This window comes from Musa acuminata, chromosome BXJ2-5 (assembly GCF_036884655.1).
Source record: "Musa acuminata AAA Group cultivar baxijiao chromosome BXJ2-5, Cavendish_Baxijiao_AAA, whole genome shotgun sequence".
Taxonomy (NCBI): domain Eukaryota; kingdom Viridiplantae; phylum Streptophyta; class Magnoliopsida; order Zingiberales; family Musaceae; genus Musa; species Musa acuminata.
This window is the reverse complement of record NC_088342.1, coordinates 12,778,428-12,795,058: the sequence shown is the minus strand read 5'-3', so window position 1 is coordinate 12,795,058 and position 16,631 is coordinate 12,778,428. Positions and strand designations below refer to the sequence as shown.

At 38.6% G+C, this 16,631-nt stretch overlaps 1 protein-coding gene across 1 annotated transcript; it reads left to right on the top strand.

The window, feature by feature from the left end:
- The first annotated feature begins 14,593 nt into the window (after window positions 1–14,593).
- Window positions 14,594–16,627, top strand: LOC135612520 (tubulin beta-7 chain). The gene is made up of 3 exons (XM_065108911.1): window positions 14,594–15,252; window positions 15,337–15,606; window positions 15,752–16,627. The coding sequence occupies exons 1-3, from the start codon at window positions 14,859–14,861 to the stop codon at window positions 16,423–16,425; spliced, it is 1,338 nt and encodes a 445-aa protein (XP_064964983.1). The 5' UTR covers window positions 14,594–14,858; the 3' UTR covers window positions 16,426–16,627.
- The last annotated feature ends 4 nt before the right edge of the window (window positions 16,628–16,631 follow it).

The following is a 16,631-nucleotide window of genomic DNA, read 5'->3' as shown; positions in this document are numbered from 1 at the left end:
ATGAGGAATTCCTCTTACAAATTCTTTAGATGATATTTGAGTAATTAGTTTCATGTTAGAATGACCTAATCTTCTATGCCATAGCCAAGCATCCTCATTCAAAACCGAAAAACACATTTCATTACACAAATCATTGATGTCAATAGTGTATACGCTATTTTATTTTAATGCAATCATAGACGTGTTTTTGTGTGGTTTTTCAATGATGCAAGCATTAGATTCGAATCTGATAATATATCCTTTATCACATAATTGACTAATGCTCAAGAGGTTATGTTTTAAACCATTAACTAACAAAACATCTTCAATAAAGAAGTTGGATTTGTTACCTATGGTTCATTTACCAATGATTTTACCCTTGTTGTTGTCTCCGAAGGTGACATAGCCTTCGTCTATGTTAGTGAGCTTAGAGAATTGAGATGGATCTCCGGTCATATGCCTTGAGCATCCACTATCAAGGTACCATCTCTTGCTCCTAGCTTGCGATGGTATAGGTTTCTACAAGAAAGGATGATCTTTAGGTACCCATTTGCTTTTGGGTGCCTCAAAAATAGTTCTACATTGTTTATCATGTTGCATAGACTATATCATGGTTCCTTTAGGAACCCAAATTAATTTGTTCGGACTAGTTTTCTTGAATGGACAATAATGCGTTTTATGTCGAAGTTTGCAACAAAAGTTGCATTTACTTTAGTGTCGAACATGTAAGATGTGGCCTTTTATGAAGGTGGTTGGATTTTGGTGAGGACTTCTCACAAATCTGATTCCACTTCTTTTGGGAACGTGACCCTTGTTTGCAAGGATCATGTTCAAAGACTTGCTACCAACCTCGAATTTCTTCAAGGTGTCTTTAAGTAGCAAGTTTTCCTTTTGGAGAGTTTCTAGATCATGACATTTTATACATGAACCTAAACTATCATGATATTCAGTTTTTAACTTATCAAAATTACAAGTAAGACTATCATGCTCCTTTTTTAGCAATTTGTATTTTCTACTAATAATCTTGCATTCATCAAATAAGTCATGAAAGGCATTTAATAATTCATCAAATGATAAATCTGCATCTATTAAATTCGTTACCTCCTCCCCGATGGCCATTAAGGCGTAATGAGCAACTTGCTCGGTGTTGGACTCCTCTTCTTCGGACGCGCCCGAGTCATCCCACGTTGCTTTGAGCGCCTTCTTCTTTGATGTTCTATTTTTGACTTGGGGACAATCACTCTTGTAGTGTCCCGACTTTTTGCACTCATAGCAAATAACTTGGCCCTTCTTGGGTTCAAATTTATTTTTTGTTTCATTCTTAAACTTGTTTCTTTCAATGAATTTTTTAAATTTTCTTGTTAGAAGTGCCAAGTCATTGTCAAAGTCCTCATCACTTGAGTTTTCTCTCAAGTGGTTTTCTGAAGTTCTAAGTGTCATATCCTTCTTGTTCTTTGGAAGGATGTCTTCTTGCTCTTCATGAGCTTTGCAAGTCATCTCGTAGGTCATTAACGACCCAATTAGTTCTTCAAGAGGGAAGTTGTTTAGATCTTTCGCCTCTTGAATAACAGTGACTTTAGGATCCCAACTCTTAGGAATGGATCTTATAATCTTATTTACGAGCTCAAAATCCAAAAAACATTTTTCGAGTCCTTTTAGACCGTTGACGATATCCGTGAAACGGGTAAACATGTCACCAATAGTCTCACTCGGTTTCATCCGGAAAAGTTCGAAAGAATGTATCAAAAGATTGATTTTTGACTCTTTCACTCTACTTGTGCCTTCGTGAGTCACTTCGAGTGTGTGCCAAATATCTAATGCAGTTTCACAAACCGAAACACGGTTGAACTCATTTTTATCAAGCGCACAAAATAAGGCATTTATAGCCTTTGCATTAAGAGCGAAAGCCTTCTTCTCCAATTCATTCCCATCGATCATTGGAAGAGAAGACTTCCAAAATCCATTTTCGACAAGATTCCAAAGTTCAAAATCCATATAAATAAGAAAGATCCTCATTCGGGTCTTCCAATAGGTGTAGTCCGCCCCATTGAACATAGGTGGACGTGTAATAGAATGACCCTCTTGGTTTCCGACGGATGCCATCTCTCATGAGTTTTAATCCGTTTGAGAGTTAACCCAGCTCTGATACCAATTGTTAGGATCAAGAGCACTAAGAGGGGGGGGGGGGGGTGGTGAATTAGTGCAGCGAAAAACTTTCTACGATTAAAAAGGTGTTCGTACGATAAAAGCGATTTTGATAGAAAAGCTGATTCATAAATCTCTTTAACTTGTAATCAAGCGAGATGTAGTTAAAGGAAATCTATGAAGGCAGTTTGCAGATATGATGAAAGTTAAAATGTAAGCGCAAACTGCAATATGATGTTCATACGATAAAACTGATTTACGTCTAAACGTCGATTCGGAAAATACTGAACTTTAAAACACGATCGTAAATGTGCAGAAGGCGGTAAGCTATTGAGGAGGTTTGCAGTAAGGATAAGATGCTCAAAGTAAATGCAAACCGAGATTTAGAGTGGTTCGGTCAATCTTGACCTACATCCACTTTTGGCTTCCTCCACCGATGAGGTCACCGATGTCTACTAGAGGCCTTCCTTCAATAGGCGAAGGCCAACCACCCTTTTACAGTTTCACTCCTTTTGACGGGCTTAGGAGACAACCCTTACAGAATTTTCTCTCCTCTCTTTAAAGATCAAAACTTGGAAGAAAAGAGGGAGAAGAACTTTTGGCCTTTACAACAATTTTGAGCTCTAAAAATCACAGAATAAGATCAGGATTTCGGTGTGTTTTTGGTGCTCTTTCAGTGCTGAAAGGGTGGGGTATTTATAGGCCCCAACCCAGTTTGAATTTCGAGTTCAAAACTGTCAATTTCCGAAATTCCGAGATCTGGCGGTTGCACCTCCTGACTGAGGCGGTTGCACCACCTGGCAGAGCTCGAAGACTGAGCCTCTAGGCGGTGCCACCTCCTATCAGGGGTGGTTGCACCTCCTTCCAGAGCTCGAAGACCGAGCTCAAGCGGTGCCACCGCCTGACTGAGGCGGTTGCACCTCCTGCCAAAGCTCGAAGACCGAGCTCAAGCGGTGCCTCCTCCTGGCTGGGGCGGTTCAACCGCCTGGCAGAAATCAGGGTCTGAATGGGTTGATCCGTGCGGTCCAATTTGAGTTTTTCAGGGGCCCAATTACCCCAAGATTAAGTTAATGGGATCACCTCTCATTTCCAACTTAATCATTGTGCTAACTACGATATTTCCTAAGACATTTACTGCAACTTGCTCCGGTGCGTCAATCGCTTCTTCCGGCGAGCTTCCGACGAACTTCCGTCGATCATCCGATTAACCCTCGGTGATGCTCCTACGGACTTCCGGTAAACTCCTGGACTTGCGACGATCCACTTGGCGAGTTCCGACGAGCTTCTTTGGCAAGCTCATGGACTTCTCGGATTTGTTCCTGTAGAACCTCCGACGACTGTCCGAACTTCCGTCGAACTCTCAAACTCCCAACGTGATCATTGTCTTGATTCCGGCGCAACTCCTGCTGCATATCTTACTTTCATCGTAGTTAATCCTACACATTTATCTCAATATATAGATTAGATAACAAATGACAATTGACTTCATCATCAAAATCCGAGATTCAACAAAGCTGATATCAAGAAAGAAGAAAAGTCTTTCTTTTGTAAAAGAAAAGGACACTTGAAGAAGGAATGTACAAAATTTCAACAATGACTTAAAAAGAAAGGTAAACCAACCTCGTTTGTGTGTTATGAATCTAATATGGTTAATATTAATATTAACACATGGTGGATTGACTCCGGATCAACAATCCATATTGCAAATTCTTTGTAGGGTATGCAAAACCTAAGGAAGCTAGTGGGAAGTAAGCAAAGCATCTTATTAGGTAATAAGATAGGCTCACATATGGAGGCAATTGGAGCATGCATTTTAACTTTAAGTAGTGGTTTTGTTTTAAAATTGGAAATGACCTTTTATGTACCAAGTTTCTACGAAACTTAATTTCTATTTCCAAACTCGTACTTGTTGGATATTCCTTTAATTTTCAAGATAAATCGTTTCACTTATTATATAAATATGATTGTGTTGGAAAAGGTATTTTGTTTGATGGCTTTTATCGTATTTTCTTTCAAAATGATGACACTCAAAGTTTAATGTATGTTCACGATGGCACTGAAAGGTGTAATATTAACGAGGACTCCTCTATGACATCGGAGATTAGGACATATCTTCACAGAGAGAATTAAAAGATTAGTTAATGATAGGATACTTAGTACTCTTGATTTTATTAATTTTAAGACTTGTGTGAACTGTATTAAGGGAAAGCAGACCAATAAATCTAAAAATGGTGCTAATAGGAGTTCAAACATATTAGAGATCATTTATGCTGATATATGTTGTCCAGACATGGACACACATGGTTAGAAATAGTTCATCTCCTTTATAGATGATTACTCACGATATATATATATATATATATATATTTGTTTCATAATAAAAATGAAGTATTGGATGTCGTTAAAGTCTTAAGTCTGAAATTGAGAACTAATGTGGCAAGCAAATTAAAATTATAAGATCAGATGGAGGTAGAGAATATTATGGTAGATATACTGAAAATAGACAAGCACCTAGTCAATTTGCTAAGTTTCTTCAAGAACATGAGATTGTTATCCAATATACTATGTCTGGTTCTCCACACTAGAATGGTGTTGCAAAAAGAAGAAACCGAACATTATTAGATATGGTACGGAGTATGCTTAGCAACTCCAACCTTCCTAAGTTCTTGTGGACTGAAGCATTAAAGATGACTGTGTATATATTAAACCGAGTTCCAACCAAGACTGTACAACAAACACCATTTGAATTATGGAAAGGTTGGAAACCGAGTTTTTGACATATGCGCATTTGGGGATGTCCGTCTGAGGTCAAGATATATAATCCAATAGAGAAGAAACTGGACCCGAGGACTATTAGTGGGTATTTTATTGCATATACCAAAAAGTCTAAATGTTACATGTTCTATTATCTATCTTACACAACTAGGATTGTGGAATCAAGAAATACTAAATTTCTTAAGGATGACATGATTAGTGGGAGTGATCATTTCATTAACATAGTTTCTGCACATGATCATATAGAATTTTAACTTTCCACATTAAATAATAGATTGGTTATAGTTCATAGCACTCCTCAAGTACAAACTGGTGTTGAACAACCAATCATTAAAATTCCATAAGTTGCTGACAGTATTCTAATAGATCAAGTAGTTTAGGAATTACAACAAACTCCTGAACAACTAAATGAACCACAAATTCCTTAGGGAAACATTGGTACAACATTAAGAAGATCTACTAGAAATAAAAGATCAACAATTCCTAGTGATTATGTTATATATCTACAAGAATCTGACTATAATATTGGAAGCAAAAATGATCCTGAAACCTTTTCACAAGCCATGAGTTGCAACGAATCAAATTTGTGGCATGATGTCATAAAAGAAGAGATGAATTCCAAGATGAGCAATGAAGTCTGAGATCTTGTAGAGTTGCATAATGAAGCAAAGGCTATTGGTTGCAAATAGGTCTTTAAAACCAAGAAAGATTCGTTAGGCAATATTGAGAGATATAAGACAAGACTTGTTGCAAAGAGATTTACTCAAAAAGAGGGAATCGATTATATAGAGACGTTTTCTCCTATATCTAAAAAAGATTCTCTTCGTATCATTTTAGCATTGGTCGCTCATTTTGACCTTGAGTTGCAATAAATGAATGTCAAAACAATATTTCTTAATGGAGATTCAAAGGAAGAGGTTTATATGAAATAATCCAAAGGTTTCTCCTGTAGTGTTGGTGAACACTTGGTTTGTAAGCTTAAGAATCTATATACGATTTAAAACAAGCCTCCCACCAATGATATTTTAAATTATATGAAGTGATTTCTTCATTCGGATTTGTTGAAAATCCCATGAATCAATGCATATACCAGAAGATTAGTGAGAGTAAAATATGTTTCATTGTTTTATACGTAGATGATATTTTGCTTGCAACCAACAATAAGGGTTTGTTGCATGAGGTGAAACAATTTCTTTCTAAAAATTTTGATAAAGGATATGGGTGAAGCATCTTATGTTATTAGTATTAAGATCCATAGAGATAGACCTTGAGGCATTTTAGGTCTAACATAAAAAACCTATATTAATAAACTTTTAGAAAGATTTTCGATGAAGGGTCATTCACCAAGTGTTGCTCCCATTGTGAAAGGTGATATGCTTAATTTGAACCAATGCCCAAAGAACAACCTTAAAAGGGAATCAATAAAAAATATCCCATATGCTTCTGCCGTAGGAAGTCTTATATATGCTCAAGTCTATACTAGATTTGATATTGCATTTGTTGTGGGGATACTAGGTCGATATCAGAGTAATCCAAGTATAGACCACTGGAGATCTGCAAAGAAAGTGATGATGTATCTACAAGAAACCAAATATTATATGCTTATATATAGACATACAAACAATCTAGATATGATTAGTTACTTAGATTTAGACTTCGCCAGTTGTGTTGATTCTCGTAAATCAACATTAAGATATATTTTTATGATGGCTAGTGGAGCTATTTCTTGGAGAAGTACCGAGCAGACCTTGACTGCTACTTCTACCATAGAAGCTAAGTTTGTCTCATGTTTTGAGGCTACTTCAAATGATGTATGGCTTAAGAGTTTCATTTCTAGACTTAGAATCTTGAATTCTATTTCTAGGTCATTAAGAATTTTCTGTGATAATTCAACTACCGTCTTTATGGCTAAAAACAATAAAAGTCGAAGTCGAAGTAAACACATCGACATTAAGTATTTAGCCATAAGAGAACGTGTAAAAGAAAAGAAAGTGGTCATTGAGCATATTAGCACTTGATTGCTGATTTTTTTGACTAAAGACATGCCACCTCTGAAATTCAAGGATCATGTAGAGAAAATAGGACTTGGTTCCACTTTGTAATGATATTGAAACTCTTATGTATATTGTAATATTTTCTCATTCATGTGCACATTAATTTTAGAAAATATATTGATATTGGACCAAGAATAAATATAAGATTTATTCATTAAGTAATATTACCATATTAAGATTAAGAAACTAAATACATAGTGATACATGGATGATAATACTCGCTCTTAGAGGACTTATCGTTATGATTCATGTATTTGTTTCTTAATAAAGTTGTTTGATAAAGATTAATTCAAATTATTAAACTAAACGTATGGACTAAGTGAGAGAATGTAACCATTATTATTAAATATTTTATTTAATAATAATGTAACTATTCTCATTAAATTCATCATTCATTATAATCAATTTCTTCATTTATAATGGTTTAAATATTTTAATTTTTCATTCTAAATAAATTATTATTATTACATATTTTATTTAATATCATTAAAATTCTTCGTTATGATTCAAACGTTACAAATTTGAATTAATTCTTGAACGTTATGAATTGATTATAATAAATATTGTTGATGGGAGAACATCTATATAAACGAGAGTTTGGTCTTGGGCTCAACATTTCTTTCAAGTCTAAAGGATTTCCTACACCATCTAAAGCGAGAGTTCTAAGCCGAGATATGTCAAAATTCAAGAAGAAATTATTACTGAAATTCTTGACAACAAAAGCTAGAGGTACATAATTTCGTTTTCGCATTAATTTTTTCTTGTATTTCTATTATAATGGTTTAAAAACATATTTTGGTATCAAAATTTCTAACATTCGTTAGAACTTCACGATGAGATGGTTTCCCAAGGTATCGAAATAGGTCCTGTGACTCTTGCTCCATTGTGTTGTAAGATGGGCATGCCTTCTGATGCATTAGAACACGTCAGTATACCTAAAGAGTCAGGAATTTACCTTGACAGGATTCCATACGGTCTCAGATTAGCTATTCGTTCCAAGCTGGGAACTATATGTGAAGCAGTGATATGGCTCCATGACATGGAATCCCAGAGATTACCTCCTCATCCAATCCAGGACAAAGCTATGCTGAGAAGGTGTCCACTAACATATGCCGAATTTAATGTGGATCTTGATCCTATGATGCACGATGTACTCGCTACAGGGTTTTGTAGAAAGTGTTTGTGAAGGCGTAAGACGATACGGACTAAATAGTTTAATCATCACACACAGCTTTGTTAGATTATCTTTCTTTAAATGACAGTTTTTGCAGAGAAGGGTAGTTAGAAGACGCACAATTAATGTTGAAGTCCTTGGTAGAAAGGAGAGTCGATCAGAACACCAGTCTTTAGTACAGTTGTTTCTGCCTCTGGTTCCCTAGAACTTAAAACATTTTGTTGAGAGTTACGCACCTTTTTATCTGGTTATCTAGGCAAGGGCATTGAGTGGCTCGGTGTGCTTGCTCTAGACTCTTTAACTCACTTTAATGAGGGAGATGTGATGAGAGCCTCCATGTTGATGTTAAGTAGGCATGTCACCCCAGACAAGGTATCAAACAGAGAAGATTGAGACTTAGTTTTGGTTTGAAGATATTATGATAAATGCTGGATTTGGTTAGAGGACATGCTTAAACGAGGACTTCCACCGGATGCTATAAAATATACTAAATTAACAAATGGGTATTGGAAGGTCAATCACTTGCATGAAGCTTACCAACAAATTATAGAAAGAGTAATTACTTACTTCTATTGTGATTGTATCCATTGTTAGAGATGGCAATCTGAAAGGAACTCATCATCGACGTTGGCTGAATCATGATAAGAAGGAAAGACAAATTAGAAACATAATTGAAGTGTTTAATCTAAGGACAAAATCACAAAAGAACATAATTTTGTTTAGGATGCTCATAAACTTGTGTCCGAGATGACTGAAAACAAGCTTGTTACCTGATTCCTGCATATGCTTTAGTCTGTGACTACTGTTGCCTTGGTGAAGTCGCTAAGGCTGAAGTCTTTGGTGGATGAAATGTTACCGAAGGAAACCTGATTTCATCATATTTCTTAATTATGGATCTATGGCGCTTGAGGCCCAGATTGTCGCAGCTCCATTGGTTATTGTCGGTAGATGATTAGATTTAGCTGCCATGTTTCTTCCCATGACAACAAAAACCAACTACTTGGAAGGTGCATGTAATTATATAAAATATTTTCATTAGATATTCTTTCATTTTTTGTATCTAACCATTTGTGTCTACTGCAGGTCACAATTAGCTTCAAGTTTATGCATGTTCAATTTGCAAAAGTGAATTGCGTACAAGTATAATTGGAGAAGTGGAAGTTTAAAATCCATAACAGGAGCAATAAGCTCAAATTTCTACCAGGTGAAAAAATTATACTTGGTCTTTTGACATCAGAAGATGCTTAATCAGGCTTTGAAATAAAGAACTGCATTCAATCAGGCTTGTGATGGTGAACTACTTTCTGGACCTCTAATGCATGCTTGAAGTGATCATGCTTATCGTTCATCGGCTCATTTCTCTTTTGATTAGTTGTGATTGATTTATCTGAGTTGACCATCTCTACGTCAGTCAACATTGAAATGAAAATTATTAAAAAATTGAGTCAGACATAATTGTCTTGAGTTGTCTTTTTTTTTTTTTTATTAATTCTATCGTATTTCTTCCCATGGACTGGATGGTTTTGCTCAAAAAATACAGTTTTCAGTTATAATTAGTTCTCATCTTGAGCTTCCTTTCTAAATGGATGCATTTCACTTCTCAGATTGAATGTTTTTACATTTTATGGCTCAGACTACAAACTAAAGCTTTCTACATGAGTAGGAAAGTAGGATATTTTCTGACTAGTTTCTTGAAATAGGATCTGCCAAGCATCACGAGAGATGCTATGAAATGAAACTCGTTAGGGGCATCATCTTAAATGCCTGAATGTTATGAATGTTGAATTTTGATGATAAAATTAATTGGTAAATTATTAGATCAAATTCAGAAAAATATACAAGATTAACTACGATAGCAATCAAGGCATAAAGCAAAACGAAGTGCTAGAATCAAGATCGAGATTTCGTTGAGAGTTCGTCGGAAGTTATGTCGGAATTGATCGAGAAGTCCAGAAGTTTACCAAAGAAGATCGTCGTGAAGTCCAGGATCTTATCGGGAGTTGCAGGAACATTGCCGAGAGATCATTGGAAGTTCGTCGGAAGCTCGCCGAAAGAAACCTAAAATAACCGGACTTGTTTTGCTTAGTGTATATCTTAAGAATCGTAATTAATATATAATTAGGATTAGGTTTGGGAGGCAATCTCACTAACTTAATTAGGGGCTAACTAGGCCCGTAATTGGACTAGTTTGAGCTGAATTCAAGGCCCAACCAGGTTGTTGGACCTTGTCTGGCGATGGCACTGCCAGACTAGGGCGATGCGATGGTACAACCCAGTACTGGCAATGGTACCGCTAGTACCCCGAAAATCCGGGATGAGATATTTTTTAGCTCCAATTTTGAAGTCATTGGGGCCTATAAATACCCCACATTTTCTGCATGAAAGAAAAACAAAGTGCAATCAAAGTGTGACAAAAACTATAAGTGTTGGGTGTTAAAAGTGTTGTAAAAATGAGAAGAATCCTCTTTCTCACTCTCTTTAGCTTTGTAATCATCCAAGAAGATGTATGAGGCTTGTAAGGGTTATCTTCTAAATCCGTGAAAAGGAGAAAGAGCTGTAAAGAGGTAGTTGGTCTTCGCCTATTGAAGGAAGACCATTAGTGGATGTCAATAACCTCAACGGAGGATGAATCAGAAGTGGATGTAGGTTATAACGACTGAACCACTATAAATTCCGGTGTATTCTTTCTTTACTGCTGATTCTCTTTACTGCTTTACTTCATTGTAAACTATCCCGTCCCCCCTTCTCTACTCATTTGCAAACTTACTCGAGTCAAAACAAATAATTTTCGTCGAAATTAGTTTTTATCGTATGAAGATTTTCAAACCGATGTAATTTTTCTGCTGCACTAATTCACCCGTTTCTTAATGTCGTTTTTGATCCCAACAAAATGATACAACCACCTAAAGAGAATATATTTACCACACTATGATGACTGCAATGGATGCTATTTGTGTGGAAGGGCAGAATCTTTTGACATTGGTTGACAAGATCTTGCAATTTTTTACTGCTTTCTACTGATTTGCTGGACTTTGGGTTCGGGTTTGGGTTTCTTTTGGCATGGTATGGTGACGTGTGATCATAATCATTTTTAGGACTAAAATGTTGATTTGACCTGTTAATTTCACTTTCTAAAAGAAATAATTAATATGATAAGCATTTCCTGGAACTATTAGAAAAACCAAGTCCTGTTATTTGCATCCATCTTTGCTGTGGGATGTGGAAGATAAAAATGGTTTGTTTTGTGGATGTGCTAGCTGAAGTATAATGGTTTAATTAGAAATTCCAATATATACTTCTTACAATTTGTTTGTTCCTTTTGTTTTTTTTTTTAGATTAAAATCTGCTTTAATTTTTTCAAAATAAGGCCATTGTTAATCTCAGATTTATCCTCAATTCTGTTTTCAAGTCAGATTCTGATCAGTTGTTCACTCAATCAGACTAAGATTTCTCTTGGCATCTTGCTTTTCCTACAGCTGTGTGTTATTATGATAACTTGCAGAAATGAATTCTGCTGGTTAAATTAGGTAAGATGTTAACAATGTCGGTTTAAGGGCTGAACTTCAAATTCATTGAAAGCCTTAATCATTCACTATCTTTTGAGGTTTATTAAGCCTAAACATTTCTAAAAGTCATTCACTATCTTGGTGTGCCAGATAATTGACTGAGAAGTGGCAGGCGACCTACTGGACAAAAACATATCAAAGTACTCTCCTTTGTTCTGTACTGACTCTTCACCTCAAATCAGTAGATGTAGGAATATCAAGAAGCATCATATAAGTTTGTTTTTGGTTTAGTTATCCTATTTTTGAATGACAAGTAACTCAAAATACGCCTTTTGTTTGGCGTGAGCTGAGTTAGGTGATGCTTAGTAGATAATTACTCCACCTACAAAGGAAATATGCTCATGTTTGGCTTTACTTGCTTGCTAAGTATCAAACAAGCATTATTGTACTGTAATTATTTAGTTTTGGTCCCAAATTAGCATAGGTCATTGTGGTGGAGCTTAATTATTGAGATTGAACTTTGGGATTATTTTATATCCCCAAATTATCATAGGTTGTTCTAATGGAATGATTAAAAAGGAATTAAGACAATGATAAAAAAAATAGAAAGGTTTATTTTTTTTATCTTAATTTTATTTTTAATGAAAGGTATAGTTTTTTTACAGGAATATTATTGTTTTGTTTTTAACTGGTCTAGATTCATCGGAAAAATTTGAGACCTAAAATCATTTTTCATGATCCTGAAATCATGTCTGATCTGTTTGATCAAAGTAGTGCTGGAAATTTGTATAATTTAATGACAGATTATTTATTTTTTATTTTAGGATATGTAAAGTGAATCGTAATAATTTTCCTACATATAATTTTTTTTATGTAGTGTTAGTTAAATTAGGAATCTTCATTGATTGAATGTTGTAGAAATCAAGTCCTATTGTTATGCAAGTTGAGATCCCTACAAACAACTTGGCTTAAAGATGACTTTCTTATCTATCGTATGACAATTTCCCATTTAGGAGGGTAGCTCTGTTTTCAATGGTGTTCTGATGAATTCTGTGGACCTGGCTTGCAAATCGGTCATCGCTCTCGTGGAAAGCTTGTTTTCAATGGTGAGCGTCTATTATTTATTCTTTACAATGGTGTAGAGAAAATGAAATCTCATGATTAGTCATTCCCAAAATTTGTTTGTATGGTTGAAAACTTGTGACATTTTTTTTAGTCTTTTCAGATGAGTTTGGGTTTGAGTGAACAGAACATAGAAAATTTGAGTGCATTACTGGAAATGGTTGGTTTTATTTATTGGATTTATGAATATTTTATTTTCTTCATAGTTTTATTTTGTGTTTTTTGGGAATTAAAAATTCTGTAGTCCTTCATAAATTATCATGCTATTAAACCTCTGGTCCAGCACTCCCTCCCTCCGTAAAGGCTCTTTAGGTGAGAAGGCATAGTTCAGATGGCAAGTTTCTTTCTCTCTCGGAAAAAAATAAAGAGCGTCTACCACATTTAGCAAGTCGGTTGGGCTGTCTTTGTTTGATGAAGACTGACGATTACTTCGTTTGAGGAACTTGATCTTGTTTGATAGTTTGGTGTTCTATGATACAGCTGCATTTGCATTTATTTATCCGGTTAAATTATATTGCTCTCTCTCTCATCATGCATGCATGCATGCATGTGCATTATGCAGTCATGAACCAGCATGTGGGATGAGAGACACATCGAAGGCCTTGCATTCATGGATAGCTAAGCGCCACCGACAGCACGGTGGAGCACACTTCACCGACGCTAAACATCTGCATAAAACAAAACACTCCCATTGTCCAAGAAGGTGTGCGCTTTGTTCTTTTCTGTCCGTCTGCTTTTTACCTCCTTTTCACCTGTCTCCATAAGCATAGCTGGGTGGGTTCAGATATCTCTCGACTTAAATGATTCTTGTTGCTACATCACGCATTAGAAGGGTACCCCAACGACCCAGTGAAATCCTTGGCAATCATTGATGTGTTTGATTTGCAAACACTGTCATGCCTCAAATAATTGAGAGCCACCCTGTCCTCCATACAACTGTTTCAGAGCCTATCCGCTCGATGCCCCTTCGCATAGACTACTTGGAGATTACTTTTCTCATGTTCTGTTGCACGATTGCTTTCGTTAATGGATTAGTTTACACATAATCTAGAGAAGACATTATAAAATTTGTTATTTACTCCAATATATAGCGAAAAGGGATGTAGCCTTACGTTGCTCTGCAAATTATTGATTGGACTTGCTGATCGTTGCATCTCAACAACTGCCAGTCCCATACTCTTTACTGTATGGCAAAGAAGCAGTGCACATTGGATCTGAACTGCAAATTCACATGACCTTCGTACGATCTATTGAGCTATTTATCTATCAAAACCATGATATAGACAATTTTTTCCTTGAACCACGAATTACTAACTTCAGATCCAATGTGCAGGTGATTAATGCAGCACCTTACAAGGCACCCAAGATATTTTGCCAGGCATAACATCCCACACACTCTGTACTCTCCTGTATCACATCACATCACATCACATCACATCCCATCCTTGCAGTTGCAGGCCAAGCCACAATTTTACACTTTTTGTTGCATCTATAAATGATCATGTCACGGTCAACAGGACTACATCCTCCGTCGACTTACTCTTGTATTTATTTCTCTAAACCTCCTGTAGCTATTTTATTAAATCGTCAATGATTTGAGAGAGAATGCACTGAAAAAAAATTTTGAGTGGATGTCATCACACTGTCAAGTAAGACCACCTAACTAGGTAACACAACAACAGGCTCACATGATTGCTACTTCCCTTCATCTTCTTTTCACCCAGCAAGCTCAATCTGATGAGCTCAACTTATTTTCATGTCATGTATTCTAAATTTCCAATATATTAGGATTTTGGGCCTTTGTTTTTTTTGCATTTTGTTTCAGTTAAACCCCCCGTTCTCTACCAACCGTTTGTGCCTTCAACTATTCCCCCCCACCCCTCTCCCAAATCAACATGTCCTCCCACATCTACAAAAGCTCATCATAGCCATCTCGAAGCTACTTGCAAGCATTCCTTGCCTGTCTCTCGCTCTCCCTCTTCTCCATCCTTCAGTCTTATCTCCCTATTCTTCATACTCTTCTGTATATATAACACATACAGATATAATTTTTCTGCTTCTTTCTTTTTCCTCGTTACACACTCGAGTGAGAAAAGATCGACCATGAGGGAGATCCTGCACATCCAAGCCGGCCAATGCGGCAACCAGATCGGCGGCAAGTTCTGGGAGGTGGTGTCGGACGAGCACGGCATCGACCCCAAGGGGAATTACGTCGGCGACTCCCGCCTGCAGCTGGAGCGGGTGAACGTCTACTACAACGAGGCCAGCGGCGGCCGATACGTGCCGCGGGCGGTGCTCATGGACCTGGAGCCGGGAACCATGGACGCGCTGCGCGTCGGTCCCTACGGCCAGCTCTTCCGCCCCGACAACTTCGTCTTCGGCCAGAACGGGGCGGGCAACAACTGGGCCAAGGGGCACTACACCGAGGGCGCCGAGCTCATCGATGCCGTCCTCGATGTGGTCCGTAAAGAGGCCGAGAACTGCGACTGCCTCCAAGGTATGTTGCGTCCGTATACATAATAGCAAGGATTCCTGTGTACGTGAATTCCAATGGTGGTGGTGGTGGTGGTGGTGGTGACAGGGTTTCAGATCTGCCACTCGCTGGGAGGAGGGACCGGGTCGGGGATGGGGACGCTGCTGATATCGAAGATCCGGGAGGAGTACCCGGACCGGATGATGCTGACGTTCTCGGTGTTCCCGTCGCCCAAGGTGTCGGACACGGTGGTGGAACCGTACAACGCGACGCTGTCAGTGCATCAGCTGGTGGAGAACGCCGACGAGTGCATGGTGCTCGACAACGAGGCGCTCTACGACATCTGCTTCAGGACGCTCAAGCTCACCAACCCCAGCTGTGAGTGCGCCGCGCCCGCCTCCTTTCGTTACTCCTCGCGCCGAAGAACCACCCTTGCAGCCTTAAATTGGTTTGCAGGTGGTTCGAGTTCTTGCTGCTTCTGCTGCTGCTCATGCTTTCATGTCTCGTCTATATATGCGTGTAGTTGGTGACCTGAACCACCTCATCTCCACCACCATGAGCGGCGTGACGTGCTGCCTCCGCTTCCCGGGGCAGCTCAACTCCGACCTGCGCAAGCTGGCCGTCAACCTCATCCCCTTCCCCCGCCTCCACTTCTTCATGGTGGGCTTCACCCCCCTGACGTCGCGCGGCTCCCAGCAGTACCGCGCCCTCACCATCCCGGAGCTCACCCAGCAGATGTGGGACGCCAAGAACATGATGTGCGCCGCGGACCCCCGCCACGGTCGCTACCTCACCGCCTCCGCCATGTTCCGCGGCAAGATGAGCACCAAGGAAGTGGACGAGCAGATGATCGCGGTCCAGAACAAGAACTCCTCCTACTTCGTGGAGTGGATCCCCAACAACGTCAAGTCCAGCGTCTGCGACATCCCCCCCACCGGCCTCTCCATGTCCGCCACCTTCATGGGCAACTCCACCTCCATCCAGGAGATGTTCAGGCGCGTCTCCGAGCAGTTCACCGTCATGTTCCGCCGCAAGGCTTTCCTGCACTGGTACACCGGGGAAGGCATGGACGAGATGGAGTTCACCGAGGCCGAGAGCAACATGAACGACCTCGTGTCCGAGTACCAGCAGTATCAGGACGCCGTCGCCGACGCGGACGACGACGAAGCCTACGGCGACGAGGTCGAGGAGACCTAATCTATTAGTGCATGCGTGCGGCGAGGAAGATTAGCCGTTCCATACTTGGTTTTTATCGCTCTCTCTCTCTCTCTCTCTCTCTCTGTGTGCGCGTGTGATGGGGTTTTCTATTGTGAATTTTTACACTTCAATCGTTGCCTATATATATATATCGTGAACGGTTTGTATAAATAATGCGAGAATGCTACTTATTGTTTGCGTATCGA